Source organism: Cariama cristata, unplaced genomic scaffold (assembly GCF_000690535.1).
Source record: "Cariama cristata isolate BGI_N322 unplaced genomic scaffold, ASM69053v1 scaffold7772, whole genome shotgun sequence".
In the NCBI taxonomy this organism is placed as follows: domain Eukaryota; kingdom Metazoa; phylum Chordata; class Aves; order Cariamiformes; family Cariamidae; genus Cariama; species Cariama cristata.
The window spans coordinates 577-21699 of NW_009604382.1; the positions used below are offsets into that span (position 1 = coordinate 577).

Below are 21123 nucleotides of genomic sequence, written 5' to 3' on the forward strand. Positions count from 1 at the left end.
CAAAGTAAAACGGGATTGTTTACAAGACTGTTATCAGAAGGGTGCACACTCTATGGACCTCCCAGTTTAGAAATCTTATGCACACACTCTAATTGGAAAAACTGAGATTCTTTCCTAGACTCTGATTCTGCAAGCATTTGCTAGCTTAATGTTAAACACCTATTCACCATGAACCGTTCAGGCACTCAAGTGCCAGCAACTTCACCAAATCTTGGCTGCAAGATTTTCAAAGAAATAGTTGTTTCACCGCTAAATACATTTGCACGTTCAGGTCTTCACCATTTCTCAGTGAAGTGAGTTAAAGACCCCACCACATGAGCTGGATAGAACCACAGAACCAAGTGAAGCTGAGGGTGTAAACACAGCAGGAACCAGAAGCATGATAACTCTGCCTCTAAGAGTTCACTAAGTTTCCCCAGGCAACTTATGGAAAGGCTGCACTGTATATAATCTTCTAAATTGTACATGGTTATATATCATATTTACATATATTACTACATATACGGAAAGTCCTGGAAAAAAGTTCAAATGATCATAAACCAGATGTCTACAGTTAACCAATACAGTCACAAGTCATTCACTATCTAGTTGCATCAGTCAGGTAGCAGAGGTAAGTACTAACCTGGAAAACTAACAGTGCTCTCTCGTGCAACCTGCTATTCTGGAGATTTGGATTAAATTATAAAGCAACAAAAACTGCAGTAAAATCAAGTCATCACACATTAATCTCAACACTAAAACATATTCACTTACTACAATAGTTTATGCACCACTTCATTATCTCCCTTGAATATTGACTGCCCACTGAAATACAAAGTTTATTCTCTACCTCTGATCAGCCCATGGATATCCATGATTTCTGACAGCCAAAAATGGACCTCTGGGAACAGTGCTCGATGGCTCTCAGCAGTGTTTGCACCAAGTGTGCATATGCACGTACACACACACACACACAAATCCACTTCCATGAATCCCCATAGCAACGTCTAGGTATCATTACCAGACTGCAAACAACGCTTACATTGCACAGTCCAGCCCACAATAATTGAGAAACAAGTGACTATGACCAACACACTTGCAAAGCAGAAGTGGTGAGTGGTGTGTGGCTGTGTGTGGCCTGCTCTTGTTTTCATCTCACTGAGCCTTTCTATCACAGCAAAACACAGCACAACCTGTTTCTTTAAAAGAAATCAACGTATTAGCCTGGACTAAATGTGTGGTTCAATTTCAACATAAACACCAGTGTACAGTCCTGGTAAAAAGTAACTACAGAGAATGGAGTATTTTCCTCTGGCTAGGAAGAAAAGCCACTGCTGCTTTCCCTGCCCCCCTCTTAAAAAAAAAAACGAAACAAACAACCCAACCCCTTTTTCCCCTTTTGTCTCTAGCATGCAAGTTAGAGGCAAATCAAATCCTAGATTTCATACATCCCTACAGTTTATCATCTTCATACAAGTGCATACAGTACACATATATCCCCTTTAAGTGCCATATATATGGAAAAAAATCACAAGTTAAACTATATAACAAAATAAATAAGTTTATTCCCACCTCAACTCTTCCACTGTTATCTATATCATGAGCTAAAGAGAAAGTCAATAAAATTAGACAGGTCTTTGGACAAAAATATATGTTAAAACTGGCTCAGAGAACAATATTACGTAGAATAGTCTGCAGATCTCTTATATTCAAACTTCATAAATAGCAAGCACAATTTAAAAAATGTCTATATACACTGGCACACACGGCTGTGTGCACCAAATTCGGAATTAACAGCCTAGAAAAAGTGCAGCTGTTCAGGATATCCCCTCACTATTTCTCTTGTAGAAATTTAAAGATCCTCCACCACTCCTTTAACCTCTAAAATAGGCAACGGACTATAAAAGACAAGTTGCATTTAAAAACAAAGTAGAAGAAAACAAAGAGTTAGAAATCTGGGGGCAGACAGGGGAAGGCGGCTGTAAAAAATGCCTCCCAAATTACTTACGCTAAGTAATGCAAGTGTAACATGTTCCAGCAACTCAGAGAGTACCTTTTAAGGTCCTACTATCATGAAGAACTCATGACAGAGGGGAATTAAAAGGGGTATTTGGACAGTCCATTTTACAAGAACAGCATTAACTGAGTCTTCATAAGCAGGTAATTCTTCCTGAGGGCAAAACTAACTTTTTGGTACTCTACTTCCCCTGTAGACATAAACCTTTAATACCGAGCTCAGTGCCTGTGGGAAAATAGGGCAAGAAAAGCAAAGTCACATGCAGGATATCCAAACGAACACTTTGCATCCTATACTTTTATTTGTTTGGTAAAGACGTCTTTCATTCAGCAACATTTAATTTACTCAGTTTGTCAAATTATAGCCATAAAAATAAAACTGATTATACAGCATGAAGCAGAGTCAATCTTTGTGAATCCTGCTGTGAACAATGCTGCCATTATTTTCCTGTTTTGCATGTGGAACCACATGAAGTTTCACTTGTAAAAAGATGCAACCAAAATAGTCCCATAGACATATTTTGCCCCTTCCCAAAATACAGGAAAATGGTGGGGAGAAGAGGAAAACGGGAGGGAGGAGAGAGAGACAGTGTGTTTGTGTCTGTGAAGGAGAGGCAGGGGCGGGGAGAGAGAGAGAAATGTCTCTGCAGACACAGAAATGCAGCACTAGAGAGACAAACACTAAAGAGGAAAAACATCCCCCATGCATGTTGTGACGGTGAGGTGTCGGCTTTAGATGTAAACTGGTTGCTCTTGCGCAGTCAACAGTCTGTACATAGCAGCTGGCATAGTCTTCATATGAATCTAGAGGAAATACGGCAAGTTAATTGAAGTTCCTAACACGCATACAACAACAGAGCATTAGTGAAGGAACTAGCTCAGGTCACACAGGACAGAAGGGAAAGGTAAAACCTGAGAGTTTTCATACTCTTATTAAAGTACTGCAGATGATGGTTTTGTGAAACAGTATGTTTAGTATTAACGAACCATCTAAAGTTATGGACACTTCGTATTTTCAGATTACGGTTCTTCTAAAACATAGGAGAACTACGGGTAAATAATAAGAGAAACGGTGTGCTGGCTTGCTCTCACTTCCACTTTTTAGATTTGAATGGCAAAAGACAAATAGAGGTAGAATCACAGAATTATGGAACAGTTTGAGTTGGAAAGGACCTTGGAAGGTCATCTAGGCCAAACTGCCCTGCTGCATGCAGGATATATTCCACTAGAACAGGTTGCTCAAAGCCTCATCCAACCTGACCTTGAACACTTCCAGGGATGGGGCATCCACAGCTTCTCTGGGCAGCCAGAGAACTGCCTCACCACCCTCATCACAAAAAATTTCTTCCTTATGTCCAATCTAAATCTACCCTCTTTCAATTTAAAACTGTTCCCCTTTGTTCTGTCACTAGAGGCCCTGGTAAAAAGTCTCTCTCCATCTTTCTTAGAACCACCCTTTTTATATTGAAAGGCCACAGTAAGGTATCCCCAGAGCCTTCTCTTCTCCAGGCTGAACAACCCCAACTCTCTCAGCCTGTCCTCATAGGAGAGGTGCTCCAGCCCTCAGATCATTTTTGTGGCCTCCTCTGGACTCGCTCCAACAGGTCCATGTCCTTCTTGTGTTGGGGGCCCCAGAGCTGAAGGCAGTACTGCAGGGGGGGTCTCACCAGAGCAGAATAGAGGGGGAGAATTACCTCCCTCAACCTGCTGGTCACGCTGCTTTTGATGCAGCCCAGCATATGGTTGGATTTCTTGTCTGCAAGTGCACATTGCCAGCTCATGTCCCATTGTTCATCCACCAGTATCCTCAAGTCCTTCTCCTCAGGGCTACTCTCAATCCCTTCATCCCCTAGTCTGTATTGACGGCAGGGATTGCCCCAACCCATGTGCAGGATCTTGCACTTGGCCTTGTTGAACCTCATGAGGTTTGCATGGGCCTACTCCTCAAGCCTGTCAAGGTCCCTCTGATGGCATCCCCTTCCTTGAGCTTATCAACTGCACCACTGAGCTTGGTGTCATCCACAAACTTGCTGAGTGTGCAACTGTTTATGTAATTGATGAAGATACTAAAATTGGTGCCAGTATGGTCCCTTGAGGGACACCACTTGTTACTTGTTTCCACTGGTTGTTACTCATAACAGTGATGAACTACATTATACTGCCTAGACAGGTTGCCTGCTCTTACCTCGCCAACAGCATTTGAGAGAATGTGAACAATTTTCTCATGGGGTGTTGCTACAACACTCTGTCCATTGATTTCAATGATCCGATGGCCGACACGCACACCTCCTCGCTCTGCTATACCTCCTCTCATAAGGCTACAGATCTGGAAAGGAAGGACAAATTTATCAAGGTTTGAATAAAGAACAGAGGCTTTAGATTATCCATTTTTGCCTGTAAACTGTAAATCAGCATTTAAACATAGAGGCTCGTAACAAATTCTAAAATACAATCGATCACTGATTTGAAGTAGAATTCGTTAGTGACAAATAACTACTGGATATTCTCCTCCAAGAGTAGAACAAACTTGGAAAAGGTTGGTTGTGTTGTATGTCACGTACTGTGGTTTGGGAATTTAAGAGTGTATGAAGGATCACAGTTTAAAAATGTTCACGATGCATATGCCTTACAAAAAAAGAGGATCAAGGACAGTCTTTTTCTTTTGAGATCATGGAATAACTTGGTTAGAGACATGAATGATGCAGACTGAAAACACTCTCTGCTACACATTTTGTTTCTCTAACCTAAACCAGCTTTTCTGTTCTTCTGGCTGACTCTAAAGTTGTGAAGTAGAGTCAAAGAGAAAAAAATAATTCTGATTAACTCAGGTTTCATACCTTAGACTTAACACATGTGCAAAGTCCTGCTGGCTGTAAGGAAGAAAATCGCAGCTTCCCTCTTGCCACACTGAAAGTTACCCACAAATGGACAAGAAGTTTCATGTTTATTAAAGCTTAACCAGGGAGTGTGGAAGCTACTTACAATGCCATTCTGCACACTGAAGCCCAACTGATATCTGAGGTCCGGTCTCCTGATCAAGACTGTAGTTACTGGAGGACACCTAACTATGTTCAGTTTAACCCGGGCCTGGTTTTTCAAACCCTGCGAAAAGAAATCACCATGAAAAACGCTGGCAAAGAGAGAGTTAAACATTTAACGTAAGTGCTGTGAGGGGAAAAAGAAGTGTTAAAATATTGACACGGGAACAGCCCTGAATAAACAGTTCTTTGTATGCATTGTAACAGAATCTGATCACTGAATGCCAGACACGAGCATCAGAATATTCAGTGAAATGAGTGATAAAGTATCAAATTTTTCTTGCCAAGAAGCTGACACAGTTGTTTTAAGAAATTAGCTTCTCGTCAGCAATTTCTTCATTTGGTAACACAAATCATGTATAAAAAGAATATTAAACAGGTCTATGCAGCTCACCAAAAAAACCAATGAGTGTGGATGAGAAATAAAATTTTAAATAAGTAGCTAAGATAGTTACAAATAAGTGGGTTCCCTAATGGGATATATTAAATTCTGTCAATCAAACAGCAGGTCCTGCTCATATCATGCCTGCACAAGCAGTGCTCCTAATTTCCGTTCCTCCTCCCTTCTAAATCAGTTATATCACATTCGTCATGAACTCCTTGCTACCAGAATAAAACTGAAGGAGGAAAATTTATTTTTACTGCCAGGGTGGTAAAACAGTAGAACAGATTACCCAGAGAGGTTGTGGAGTATCCAACCTTGGAGTTATTTAAACTCTAGAGGGCACAGCTCTAAGCAACCTGCTTTACTTTGAACCAAAGTGTTAGTGTAGACCAGCTTCAGTGGTGACTGCAAACTTCAGAGACTCCGTTGTTGTACGGCTCTGTGAAAACTGAAATGTAAAAATGCAGATAACTGCAATCCGATCCACTGTACAACTTCAAGTATTCAGAGCTCTTGAAGATTGTTAAGATATTTTTCTGAAATGCTTCATTCACACAAAGGATTAGCCATAAATAAACACATAAACATAATCCACATCAAGAAAGAAATGTTTTATAAGGGATTACAGCAACTTCCACCTTACTTAATACACCTACCAATTCCACTACCTAATTCTGAATTCCTTTTATATGTACAATTAAAATCTGGGTCCCATGGCAGCTAAGAGGTGTCAGACTGACTTCAAAAGGTTAATTCTGAAAAATAGTTCCTACTGTAGCTAAGGTAATAAATACACTGGAGTCTCTATATCCAGTTTACTGCTGCTGATTTTGTTTAGCTAAACTCCACATTCAGCAGTGAGTTGCGATCCTGCCAGGGTGAACTGCCTTAGAGTATGTTTTCTTGTCAGTCCCTTAAACTGGATGCAATCATCACATGGCAAAGAGCTGCCCTCATTTCCACACAGCGCAGCGCTCAACTTGGCTCATTATTGAAGTGGTTCCAAAAGAATGGGCACGTGAACACAAAATGACAAAGCGCGTGGCTGTGGGAACTGCCTCTATTCCAGTCTCAGCAGAAAGAAGGTCCGAACTCCATCTCTTCCATGACTATGTAATCTTCCACTTCGGTGAGGAGTTAGCAGCACACCACACATGCCCAAGGGCCATTCATCTTCTCTATATGCAGGCCTTCACAAAAACACACATTGTAGAATTAGGGACTAATCAACCTGTACTAAGCTGTGCGTACAATGTTCACTCAAAAGTCTGAAGGGTTTTTGCACCAGCCTTCTAAATCCAGGAGAGCAGGAGTCATGCAGAGTACTAGAGATGCCCATTTCTATGAGGAATTTAGGTGTCTAACTTCAGCCGCCTGAGTTCACTCAGGTTACATGCCCTCAACAGAGTTGATATTGCGTCCTTACTTCCCTGACGAATGTGCAAGTTACTTATAAGTATTCCTTGAAAAAAAAGTCATGTGGTTCCCAACAAATAATTTTCTAATTTTACGGAAAGCTCATATATTTAAAAAGTGGCTGATTTCCAGTATTGTGCTGATCAGAAACAAAACAACTGAATCATGTGATCAAGTTATTTGCTTATCTAGTCCCTGGGTCTGCTTCTGATAGTAGCCAGCACCAGACGCTTCTGAAAAAGATACCAGTAGCATAATACAATTAGGGAATAACCACCACATACGGAAAGTTTCTTCCGAGCTCTGTCAGTTTGCAATTGGTTTGTGGGCAATTAGTAGCAGAAGTTACATCCATAATACTGAAATTATTTTATTTGAAGTGCTTGCAGGATATTATTCTTATCTACATAACATCCTCATCTTTTCACAGGAGTCCTTATAGCATGCTAAAGAAACTTGAAATCTTGAGATATTTCTGCTGCATTTAAATGTCTGCTTAGATCATTCCATGGCATATACACTTGTTAGGAGAAGGGCTATATGAATACCTCCATATGTATGGTTATAAAGACCTGTAAACACAGAGACTATCTTCTCTTTAGAAAGACAAAATAAATGGCTAATATTTCACATAGCAACAGCAGTAAGTATTAGTGAGGAAGAGAAAGGCCTGCGGAAGTTGGAAACTGCAAAGCTGGTTGTTTCTGTTTTAAGAAAGTACAGATGAACACAACGGAACTCCATCTGAAAAGGCTCTGAATAAGAGAAGTGTAACTCATCACAGTTTTAGAAATAAAACTGATGTGGGATAGGAAATAAGTATGGCTAATGTGAAAAGCCTAAATTTGCAGGGAGTTTTGTTCCACTGAAGCTGGCACAAAGATAAGCAATATGACTTTTTTTTCCCTTTCTTCACAAATGTAAGACTGGTTTTGCCACGTTTTTAGTACGCTACACTTTCAGGCTATCATTTCCATTCACTGAATCTAAAATGGCTGGTTCAATGACTTGTCCATCTATTACTCATCAGAACACAGCATTAACATTTTTGGAAACCAGAATGGGAAGTCTTTGTAGCAAACATCTTAGTTCAAGTATTCAGAAACTAATCCATGAACAAAAAATAAAAATTTACTTTGTCAATTTTTTTACGTTGTAAATTTACTTTGTAAATGCAAAATTTACTTGGCAATTAATAAAGTATCAAATGCAAAAAAATATATTACATAATACAACTTGATACCAGAAAGTTGCCTAAATAAGTAAGTTTAACAGGCATACTCCTAGAAATCAGAGAAGGATTTCTATATAGTACACCACCAGCATTATATTACGTGTCTATATGTTACGCTCCGCAGGAGCTCGGTGGGGCTATTTCAATAAATAACAAAATCTATATAGCTTCATCTCAAACATTTCCTAGTGATGCATCTTTCCAGCTCTTGAAACTCTGATGTTTAAATACCTATTCCCTTGTATGCTACAGGTACTCCAGACACTGTTCAGTTGCAGTTGACCTGCGTGCTCTTTGCAGTCACATACTTTTCTGACAACTAGAAGAAACCCCTTTTAATTAAAATATCCCATTTAGCCAAGTGAAGAGAAGCATCACACTTCCAAGTAACTCAGGCAAAGTTTCTACAGAGGGTAAGTACATCAGAGGGTAAGTACGTCTTTAATTCAAAGTGTCAACATTAGTTATAAACAATGTTGAAAACAAAAAACCAAAACCAAACAAAGGCAAACAAAAAAAGCACCAGCTCTATTTCAGCCAGATACTAGGAGGCATTTAAACAGCTAATATGGCCTAGGACAAATATTATGCACCTGTGCCTCCATTAGTCACATAAAATTTTAAGTGTATCTGGTAATACCTTCCTCTTGAACAAAATATTCTCTTGTGGAGTGAAATTCAGCACAGAGTTCTTGTCTATACAAGTAAAGGGCACAGCTCACTTTCTGGGAGTCAGAAAATTGGTGTAGTATAATTCCCACTGCAGTTTAAAGACCACGAAATGGAAAGTGCTATATAAACATTTGGTAAGAATTTACTTAAGAGTTCTATACTTTCTGCTCTCCTATTATGCAACTCTTAAAATGTGTAACTTCTAGAAACATTCTCCATACCTTTATAATGCTCTGACATGTTGAGAGTGGTAAACCAACCAAACTGGTCCCATTGATTGACATGATCTGGTCCCCTATGTTCAGCTTCCCAGACTTCTCTGCTGGTCCTCCATGCATCATGTTGGCTATGATAACTGTAGGCAAAATGGATCCCCAGCCAGACTCCACAATCACTACACCTAGGATTTCTCCCTTTTGCTTTTCAATGTAAACCTATATGATAAGAAAAAGTGTTTAAAAAAAAAAGCTTCTTCACACCTATGGGACTGACTAACACCACTCCCCTCCAAACATTTATATAACCAATAAACATATGCCTCTCCTTATTTGCAACCTGCCTGCCTAATTCAAAGGCAGGTACACATTTTACTACATTTCATTTGTATTCAAACATGAAATAATCAGCACCACATAATACAGATTTTGCTTAGTGTGAAACACCCCTCACAATTTATTTCTGCATATGAGCAGAAGAAATTGGAGCGGAAGAAAACCTGGTGCCATGGGTTTCAGTGGACAAAGCTAAACAGGAAGAGATTGCAAGAGTTTATGACTGTGGACTGGAAAAACACTACCTGTGTGTTCCAGTAGTGCACTAGTTCACCTTTATTAACTAAGCTGCAAATCCTTTCAGCAAATAAAATTCTTTAAAATCTGGAATAAGCCACTTTCATGAACACCCATGCCTCTATAAATTTTACATTGCTTACTGTAATCTGTTAAATTGTATTAATCTGTTAATCTGTTTTAAATTAATTTTCAAACATGTCTGAAAATTGTTTGGTAAAAAGAACACAAACAGATGGTAAATCATTTCACTGCTGATAAATTTTGGGTTCACCATTTGCCTTTGAAACAGAACTGATGACAGGGTGTCCTACTTGGGCGGATATTCTAGACTCACTGAGGTCATTTATAGGAAGTATTAATGGTTTTCTGATTTCTGCCAGCATGGGCCTGCAATTGCTAGAGAGCAGAGCAACTTAATGCTGTTATGGAGGGGGGAAAAAAAAAAAAAAAAAAGAGACATACATCTTTGCAGTTTTCAGATTTGGAGAAGTGAATCAGGTCATCATTGTACATGTCCTGGGTATTGAGCAAGTCACTATATTCCTTCTGACTAAGGTCTTCCGGGTTGATTCCGTTTGCCCTCAGAAACTCCTGGTAGGCCACACTAAATGCCTGACCTATGGACTGTGCAATCAGTTGTGCCTGTAGCAGTTCCCAGGGAAGAGAAAAGAAAAAAGTGAAACATTCCACTGGTCTTGTCCACTGACACTTTCTCTGTTACCATCACACTGTAAAATGGATCATCAAGTCGACGAACCTACAAATTACTGCAATCCAGTTTAAAAAATATTTGTGCATTGAAAATTAATTTAAAAGACCCATAAAATGTCAACACATTCACCTGTGCCATGAATCCAGCTTGGTCAGCAATTATAAATGAGAAATACAAATAAAGTCATCCTTTCACAAGTAAGAACTGCTACTATAAATGTAAAGGTACACCCACTGCAGTGACTGTAGCTCGCACCTACAGTTCTTCCCACACGTGCAGCTCCCAGATGGCTCTCCCTTCTAGCAGAGGCAATGCCATTCCCTGATAAGCCAGCAGTGAAAATGAAAATGTCTACTAGGAAACATACAACCACATTTAAGAGGGTATTTCCTCCTTTTCTTACCCTCCTTTAAAACCATCACATCCATACTGACTGCTCCTACCTCAGTCTCAGATGAAACAGGAAAAAGGCAGCAACCATTGACTGGATCCAGACCTTGAAGTGACAGGAAATGGCCACACACATCTCCTCCTCCACCCTGATACCTCCTTCAGCCCCTCTCCCCTACATTTCTTGTTTCCCTCCCTCCAGTCTCTGTGACTCTGCCAGTTCCCTGCCCCTTTCCTTCCCAGTCTGTCCTTTGTGTGCATCCCTCTTGTACCTGCAGCTTCCCATAGCCTTCTCTGCACCTAGAGCCACCAAATGTGCCACTCACTGCACTGCACTGCTCCCACCACGAGCTGTTCTATGTCAGCACGGTGGGAGAGAAATCGGGCACAAGGCAGACACGCGGAAATCTCTGTGTCATGCAAGGTGGGGGATGCAGCTAGAAACAGCAGGGTAGAGGGAAGTCTCCCTCTGAGGTAGTGATCATGGTTAGTACGAGACAGTTAATGGACAGGAGAGGAAAGCAGCACAGCATGCTGCAGAGTACTGCTGTGTATAACTGGAGCCATACGTGCAGTAAGCACTGTGTAGTGCACAGGAGTTGGCCACAATGTGTACTGAAACAGTCCCTTGGAGCACAATGCTGGCTGTGGCGAAGGGAGGGAGGAGAAGAGCTCCACAGCTGACAAGGTAGGCCTGGGGCTGTGCTGCTGCTGAATGAATACTGCTGAGGTGTATTTTTATACAGCCTACCAGCCATATTTCAAGTCCAGTTTGGTCCCTAATAAAGGAAAGCTTCCCAACCCTGAAATAAAAAGTTGACTGTATCTTAAAGCAACTCAAACTAGCACTAAACCTGCTGGTGAGAATAGCATGATTGCTGGTGCTGAAAAGGCCAATATGTAGATTGGCAGTATTTTACCAATGCACAGATCAACCTAGTTTCGACAGCAAGAACAAGACAGCAGTAAAATGGGCAAACTACAGCTCCATAGCTCAGTAACCTAAGTGAGGAGAGAAATGTGGACTTTACATTCAGACACATGTATCTTCTCCCCAGGAAGAGATCAACTCCCATTTAGACACCCAGCATTTGGACTTATCACTAGGGTTCACTCATTTGAAGATCCAGCTCTAAATACAGTTGAAAATCTGGTGCCGTCCTCCTTAGATGAGGACTCTTCCAAGCAGAGACACATTCTGGCCAACCCTGGCTTGAAGGCTTACAGCTTCTGTGTCAGTTACTGATTAAATTCTTCTAAATACCCAGCTGTCCCAGAAGAAGAAACGGTGACAACGATATCTACAAGAGGTCTGTAATTTAAACAGGCTGCACTACTCCACTGAATGTACAAGATCTTTGAAGCTGCCATTTCCTCGCTGCTAACTGGTGCTACAATGTTTCCATTCTAACTCTTTCTTAGTCATTTTGGTACGCGAGATGAATTTTGCAAGCTATTTGTGAACTATACCATAACTAAGGAGAGCTGACATAATCTTCTTTAATTTCTCAGTATATTTTCACACCACTGAGTAATGCTTTTATTGAATCTACAGGCATGTACTTTCCAGGCCAACATCTACTGGCACAGGGAGGATCAAACCTGACACAAATATGGGTTGATCCAAACAAATAACAGAAAGCAACAAAACCAAAAAGCCCCTCAAAGTGGGCAGCATATCAAGTGATATTAAGCCAAAAAAACATTGGCTACTCTTCTTATTCTCACACCAGTTTCTGGAAAGGCTTTGCAAACCTGGCTTACATGTTTTTTTTTGAAAAAAAAAAATTCCACATTTTTTTATGCTCTTTGTCAAAATTTTGGCAGAGAACTACTTCTATCAGTGCTCTCGTCTTTACTTTTTAACTTCAGCTGTGAGTCATCTATGTACATTCATCTGCAATCAGATAATTTATCCAGACATGGGTTTAGAATAGGTTCATCATTACATAAAATCAGCTGCTTATTCAAGAAAACCTTCCCATCTCAAAGTCCTTGCTGACACACTGTAGAGTGGAAGGCATACCAGTATTTTACAAGAAATGGTATTTTCACCTTACTTTTCTTAAGCAATACTCTGCTATTTGAAGGGCTTAGAACTGAGATTTTTTATTTTCCCTAATTATTAGTGTTAACTTGATTATGATCCTGACAACTACATATCTAGCCACTTCAGTCTCATATGTTTGATTTCATCTTTCAGTTACTGAGCTTTAAAAAGTGCATAAAATGAGCAAGTTATCCACATTGATTGTGAAGACAGGATATCAAGTCCTACATAAGGTAACTTAGTAACCTGCACCATAGACTAAAAATTACTCAGCTGTGTCTCTATTCAGCATACTTTGGGACTGCTGGAATTACCGACTTTCCTTGCTCATTTTTTGATACGATGTCAGCTACTACTCCCCAACACAAGTTTCCTCCTCAAGAGGAAAAAAAAACAAAACCCATATATTCACCTTTCTGGTATGTGTCAATGACTGATCCTTGATGCAAGACTTGGGATTAGAATTTCCCTAGGTAAATAACCATCTCTGATAAGACTTTCATTCTGACATGCAGAATATCAGCTGGTATTTGTAAGCTGTGACAACTGGACCCTCCTCTCATTGTTACTGGAAGGCACTGAAGGAGCTTAAAAATGGGACGCATTTCTATAAATACCAATTTTGTGAGTAAAACGTCAGGTCCAAACATGCAAACAGAATGCAAGTTCCTCTGCTTAGATGAAATATTTGGTTGCAGTTAAAGAACAAACAGGACCACCGCAATGGACTTCAAGCCTACCAAAATATGCTTACATTTCCACCCCTAGAAAATTACAAGACAGAGTAATTCCTTACGTCCTCAGACTCAAAGACATGGCAAATCATTTTGTACTGCCTCTTTCCATCTTGGGAAGGGTGAGATGCTTCCACATTATCCTGGGAGTTAGATCGTGGCATTCGCCTACGAGCCATCAAAACAACTATATTTCCTATATCTGCAATGTAAGAAATGGTCCTCAGGGGATGATCCATCATGGTTTCCTGGGGAATACAAAAAACAACATGAGCAGCTGTTTCAGTGAAATTCTTATTGCACACCTACTATTACGAAAACAGACAAACGGCAATATAAGATCTTTGTTAAACAAAGTCTGTAATACCTGTCATGCATGAAAGGAGATGCCAATAGAAAACAAAAGCTTCACTTCCCAAAAGCAAAACAAAGAGCAAGTTTTCCACATTAAAGTTGTGTTTTCTGTGGAAGAGCCCACAAAGCACTCAGTATGAGCACCTGAATATGTTGGGCATGTATGTGCAAAGGACTATGAACTTCAAATTATCACAACCAAACATTCTGGGCCACTCTGGGCACAATCAATACTTGATGTATCACGGCTTGTAAGAAATGAGCTGACTGCAATTAGCTTACCTGCAAATTCTAATAATTTCTAGTCAGACACACCAGAGTAATTGCATGTATGACACAGTTCTTGAGCATGGATTTCTTATTAGGAAATCCTGCAGGGAAATACAAGACCCAGCACTTTTTGAAGGACAAATTTTGGCAAGTAGGTGAAAGTCTACTTCAGTAGCCTACTACCACAATACTGACAAAAGCGTCTTTGTCTATACCTGTGTGTCTGCATTCAGTACTTTGATTCTCTGTGTGGAAATGAAGAGGTCCACTTCAGTCATGGGTTGAGATTCACCTTCTGGAGCCTGCAAATAAATGGATTAGAGTCACACACACACATTAGGTAACATACTTACTAATGATGTTAGCTCACAAACAGGGGCGCACTAAGACATAGTCACCAGAACAGCAATGCAAGATAGAGTATTAGACTGCAGAAGCTAAAGCTAAACACAAAGATATGGAAACTATATACATATACATGAAAGTGAATTGGATATTATTTGAAAAAATATTAACCCCATAAAAGCTTCCCTGATATTTTTCCTGATTCAGTAACATTATACCTGACTGCAACATGAACTATATACAGACTTCATAAAAGTAAAAATGATTCTCCCATTTTCTCCAAGCTATAAATCTCACTAAAGGTTTTTCACACAAGCCATAGAAAGGCCTAACAGCACCTCTTGCCTGAGGAATTTCTACATGGGCTAACAGTGACTGTAAAGATCAATGGAAAAACCTGTACCATAGGTGGATACAGTTTAAGCAATTCACAATGCAGTTCTGGTAAGAAGACCTTCACAGTCAGACAACACACTATTCAAGCACTAACCCACTTTAGAAGTCAAATTTTGTTAACAGAAAGTAAATGCTTGTAATTTTTTTAAAAAATTAGATTTGTTAAAAGACACTTAAAAACTCCATAAACAAAACTTATTACTAAGATGAGCCAATCTCAGCATATTACTGTGTGTATATACATAAACTTTTTTCTTTTTTGCATCCAGCAATTTGACACTTCTGTGAATCAAACAAAACTCTCTCATAGAAAGACAAAATAAAAATAAGACTTAATTTTAATCTATCATATTGCAGAGTTAAAACCTTTGCCATGTTCGTCCTGTTTCTTTAGTATCCATTTTGGGTCCTGAGTGTAACCATTCGATAAATTCAATCTTTACTCTATTTCTAACATGAAATGGCTAATGATAAGCAACACAAAATGGCCAATCAGGCAACTGATCTCTGAGAAATGTCAACTTGTATGGTGGTTCAGAAATAAATCTAAAAAAAACTTGCTGGATGCAGAAAGTAAAAACACAAAATTAAAAGAAAGGCAAAAAACCCTCCCAGAAAACAAAAGAACAGGCATAACATCAAGCTGATGGAGTTTGTACTGCACCTTCTTCCTGCTTTTGGCTAATTTCTGGGCCATCTGCTTAGCATGGAACAAACAGAGACAGGAGAACAGTTAGAGAAGAACTTACAGAGACTCCAAGTCAAGTAGGAATCTGCATGCTAATGCCAGGGCTCACAGACTACTAGCTGTTCTAAATTAGTCCCTGCATAGATTAATTTCCTCCTTTTCTTTTTGGCTTTTTTTTAAAAAAAAAAATAATCAAAAATTTCATGTTTAGCACAATTACTTTAAAAAATGAAAAGAAACTTCACCAAAAGATTTAGAAATTTTTTTTTCATTTAAAATGTTACTTGCAATAAACAAGGGTCTTTTTTTTTGTGGGTTTGTTTCTTGAGGTTTTTTTTTTTTTTAAGGAGAAAAACCAGAGCTTCCCCTCATTTACAGTAGTGTAAACCATGATGTTACTTCTTTTGAAGCAACACCAACATAAAAAGTGAGAAAAGAATCTTAACCATTATTATTCCAGCTTTTCCAGATCTAAAGAATTCAGATTAAACTTTCCTAATGCTCTCCTACTTAGTCTTCAAAAAATAACTTCCCTAGAACTACGCTACTTTTTCCTGGAAAAACAAAATGACAGAAGGTAAATTTCACCTCCATTTTCTCCTCCTTCTGTGCAAATATACACATACCAATGTTAGCATTGCATATCTGGACAACAGCTTTTCCTGTGAAACCTGCACAAAGATATGTCCATACTAACACAATCTTTCAAGAAGGCAGTGGGGCATGTACTTCACTTCCACAAACACCTGAAAACAGGTCTCTTGTCACTAAGTAGGTCAATTGATTTACATCCAGAGATATATCAACCCACTGCAACAAACTGATTCTTTATGTGCTACTACTGTGGCAACAATAACACCATAAATAAGCATCATTCTTATAGTCTTGCAATCACTAATTCAAACCAAGGTGAACTGAACTTACAGACCTGGTTACTAAAGAAATGCAATACTTACCAGGCTGGGAGATACCCCTTTACTTCCAACAGTAAGAGCCTTTTAGCTAATTAAATTAACAGGTGTTCTTGTGGTGGGAAGGAGGCTTACTATTACAAGCTTCATAGAGATTCATGGCTAACTACTTTTATGAAGAACAAACAGAAGGCCTGAATCACAAGACACATCAAATGTTTTACACTGATGCTCATAACTTAAATCTGTCAGGTTTTGTCTAAACAAATCTGAAAGCAGCTACTGAAACTTTAAACTGTGCGGCTTATTTACAAATATAAACATTCTCACACTAGTTTTTAGTCACCTTTTCAAACTAAGAAATATTTCATAGCCTGGTGATTGCAAAATATTGCAAAAGCAATTAGAATTGTCTCATGTTGTAGGCTTTTCACTACATTAATATTAATTTATGTTGGTACTCAGAAATAATACACTCATTTTGAATAACAGCTGCCTGCCATACACTGGACAAGGGGGAGACACTCGAGACAGAGCATTTAAATTGCTTTCCAAAATTAAGCTCCCCTTCAGACAATTTCCCCCGCTCCCCAAACTTTACAGAGTGATAGACCTCACAAAAGAAGAAAAGCATAGGCCAAAAAGTAGAAAAAGGGGGAAAAAAACCCCTTGAGCTAGAGGTTTACAATGCAGACTCAAAGATTAATTAAGATACACTATCATTCAATTTACTGAAAATTCTGCTCTCGCAATGGGAGCATCTGGTCTTAGGTGTATTTTAATTTTCTTGAAGAGTGACTTTCAAATATTTCATAAAACTAAAGTAATGATATGAAACAACCAATTTTAATAAGTGATTTAACATGGCACAGAAATGTCAAAAAAGGAGTTACGATCCATTAAAAAAAACAAATCAGGATAATTCTATGCAAGACACTTTATCTGAAAAATTCTCTTTATCACCGCGTTATTTTGCTAATTTAGATCAAAAGACTCTTTCTCTCCATATTCTTAGAAAAACCAGAAACTACCTAATCTAAACCAAATATTACCCTTTTTTTTTTTTTTTTAAATATACAGAGTCCAGGCTTTTCATTTAAGGTAAATGCAAGGTAACTATGTATCTAGTAGCAATTTCCAAAATTACACATTGTTAAAACCAGCAAGCTTCCACTTTTGCTACAGGGATGTCTTAAATATACTCAACCCATTTAATCCCTACAAATAAAATACTGCAACTCAGTGAACATCGAGATGACACTGAGTAAACAAACTGTGCAGAATATTAAAGTATTTCCACATAAGGATTATATCTTAAATTATATTCAGTAATTAAATCAGTTGTTATCTAAAATGTTCGAATCTGCCGCACACCTCAAATCTGCTGACAAAAAATAAAAATGAAAGTTAATTGTTAGTTCACATGTGAAATGTAACAGCACAGATCAGCTGTGAATTGTAACCATGAACATCAACTTTTTACTGTTAAAAGTATTATGGATCCACTTCAAGCAAACATTAAAAGATATTTCTGTGGTATCTGAAGAAATGAGACCACAGTCTGAAAATGGTGAAATACTTTTTCTATTACTAAAAGTACCTCCTAGTGGAAATACGAAATAACTACATTTGACTAATGCCTTCAAAGCAGTATATCTGTTTTAACTTAGTTGGACTTCACAGAGATGAATGCTCAAGCAAGAAAACCCCAAACTCTTGTACTTTTAACTGAAGAGATACTTGTTTAATGAAGCAGCATTCAGAATTGTTTTCAAAATCTGTTCATATTCTAAACCAATGAATTTGTGGTCTGAAGGCTCTGCTAAAAGGAAGCATTATAGGAATTATTAAATTCAAAAGGAATACACTCATATAGGAGGTACGTATACACAGCAGGCCTTAAACAAAGCTCTTCCTCCCCTTTTAAACGCTCTTAACTTCAAGTCTGCAAATTTTTAAAAGCTTATTCTTAATTCATAACCTTTGTTTTCTTTAACTACAGAGAAATGTTTCACATACAACACCAAACACACTCTGTAAACAAACATGAGCAGGGTACAAGTATCATAGTCATTATGCAAGCAATATTTTAGACATTTAGGCTAGAGGCTCTCTTATGCAGTGATGAATCTGGCAGCAGGAACTGCCATCTGTCATAATGAATTTCTCACTAAAAAGGTTTAGCTTTAATGGCAATCAGCAACAACACCAGCCAAACTCAAACCTATTAAACAAAAGATGCTAAGGTGCAGGGAGGTATATTTACATTGCCTGAGCTTCACCTAGAAGCAGAAAAGCAGTAACTGCAACGCAATGTACAATGGTATTGTGTGCCATGCAGAAAAGCCAATAATTTTCAGAAATACACTTACAGTTTCAGAAAATTATGCACACAAGCTAGGGTTTTACCCGGTCAACAATGCAACTAGTTGGGCCTCCATCCTGAGACAAATTTACTACAACCAAGAATACGCATGCCTGCTGATTTATATGGATATATAAATTATGGGGTTTATGAGTGAAATAAGCTAAACAGATTTCTTCTGTTTTGAAGCACAGCATTGCTGAGGCATAACAGAATCCTCAGAAAGAACATTATTTTGTCAGTGAAATGCTAAGAAATACATTTAGTATTAGAGAAAGATTCTACACTCTTATACCTCATAGGTTCACTTTGAATCAATTCTGCTCCAGTTTTCTTTAACACATCCCTTCAATCTTTGCCTACTGCGTACTTCCATGCAAGTTTTACCTCCCAGGTGCAAACTTCCTGCCCAGCCCCAGGTTCTAGTTCAACTCCTGATACCAGTTTCCTATGACAGTTGATCCTAATCTTTCCTTTCAACCTCCAGTGATGCGTTGCGTCCCTCCTAGATCCAGCCTCACTGAAGCCCTTATTTCTCTCCCTTCTCTGTCTTACCTTTAGTTTTCTATGCATTCAAAGCAGACAACTTTTCTACCACGAGGCCAAGCATCAGGAAAGAACACACAGGGACTACTAAACAGAGAGGCACAGCCTTACTTGCACCCAGAGCAGGAAAGAAGCAGACTCTGTAAGGGAAAGTCTCCATTGTAGCTTTGGGAAGAACCCACCAAGACCTGCCAGGGTTGAGAAAGCTGAGTGAAAAATTTTTTTAAAAAACGTCACTGAATCCAGAGTCTCCAATGAACACAGACAAACCATTCTTTTTCAAAAGGCTCAGTAGTTGCTTAAGTTTGTGGAAACTTCTACAGACAGCAGAAGATGACTCATCTGTAATAGGAGGGCTACATCCCTGCCTCCTCTAAAATGCTAGAGTGTTAGTGATATTCAGAGACAAGGTTACAAGAACTTACGTATTTAAACATCAGCAAAATTACTAGAACTGTCTCAATGGTTCTAGTTGGAGCTTCCCTGTGAAAGTTTCATACACAGACCAAACTGAACACCTGGCACGGGAAACAATGGAAGGAATAGTAACAGTAAGAAGCATCAGTTGACCTTAGTAGACAGTGCTATTAGCCTTGCTGATAACATGCTCTCTCTCTCTTCCTCTCTCTTTTATACAATTGCACACAGAGTCTGAGTTGGAATCCAAAATGAACTATACAAAAGAAGAACACACAAATATTAAACCGAAGAAAACTTTCGGAGAGATTGTGTTGGTTAGCTGAATTAGCAGAAGATGAAGCTGTGTGCCTACCACCCCAGTCAGGTATACCTAGCAGGAATATTGCAGCATCCTCTACAACCGTGCAACACTTCATCCACACGCTTTACTTTCAGTTAACAATTGTCACTGTAACTTACTATATAGCAGCATGCCCATTGCTTTTTGCCGCCTGTACAGAAATCTCTGAGCATTTCTGTTTTACAAACAAACAAAGCAAACATAACATATTCCAGGACAAATTTTTTTTTCCCATACATCTCTGTACCATCACAGGCTTTTCTTTTTCTTTTTTAAATCAGCTCATAGCTATTATGTGATGGAGAAACTAGTATCCACATCAGGGTCAAAAACAACCGCAAATTTTACCACAGTACCAGTTCCATAAAGTGCCAAGCCAGAAGCAGCTGCAGTACTTACTAGTTACACTCTAAAACTGTTTTCCCTCAACACTCAGGTAGTATATAACTTAGACCACCACTCACTTCAGATTCTGGCTTAGCATACACATTTCGGTATGTGATTCGGTAACTTTTCCTTATCAGTCTTGTTCCAAAATCAGAGTTAAACATGTGATTTATTTTGCAGAAAGAAAGAAGAGGCACTTCACCTTTCTGAAACCACAGATAACCCCACATGAAAAAACTACTGTAGACATAAGAAGTTCATACCCGCAATCTTAAGGCACTCTTATGAGAAGCAGCAGGAACTACTCCTCACCTTGATTCTGCTGACAGCTTCCTGAGCCTGCATCATTCTCACATTCTTGGAGGGAGTTTTATCAGAAAGGAGTTGAGTTGAGCCAAGGTAATTGGCAGCAAAAATGATTCCATCAATTAAGTCTTCAGGATCGCAAGGTCCAGGAACTGTAACACAGGAAAGCAATCACTGAGAAAACTATGCTGAACCATAGCAAAACAGCAGCACTCTCGCAACTTTAGCCTGCACTTGATGGATAAAAATCTTCCCCTGAAATACTTCAGTTTAGCATGATGATATGGCAACCAGAACTTTCAAACATATGAAACACCAAGCAAATGCTCTCAACAGCTGTGGTGGGTTTACCTTGGCTGGACACCAGGTGCCCACCAA

General features: G+C 39.0%; 1 protein-coding gene across 1 annotated transcript in view; it reads right to left on the reverse strand.

Moving 5' to 3' along the window:
• Nucleotides 1-2727: 2727 nt before the first annotated feature.
• Nucleotides 2728-21123, reverse strand: part of APBA1 (amyloid beta (A4) precursor protein-binding, family A, member 1) — a 37886-nt gene continuing 19490 nt past the window's right edge. Inside the window, exons 4-12 of the mRNA XM_009695580.1 lie at nucleotides 20752-20897; nucleotides 15447-15479; nucleotides 14257-14343; nucleotides 13480-13665; nucleotides 9994-10173; nucleotides 8962-9174; nucleotides 4978-5097; nucleotides 4181-4321; nucleotides 2728-2799 (exon numbers count right to left, since the gene is read on the reverse strand). Of these exons, the coding sequence (XP_009693882.1) occupies nucleotides 2728-2799; nucleotides 4181-4321; nucleotides 4978-5097; nucleotides 8962-9174; nucleotides 9994-10173; nucleotides 13480-13665; nucleotides 14257-14343; nucleotides 15447-15479; nucleotides 20752-20897 (1178 nt within the window). The remainder of the gene's footprint in view (nucleotides 2800-4180; nucleotides 4322-4977; nucleotides 5098-8961; nucleotides 9175-9993; nucleotides 10174-13479; nucleotides 13666-14256; nucleotides 14344-15446; nucleotides 15480-20751; nucleotides 20898-21123) is intronic.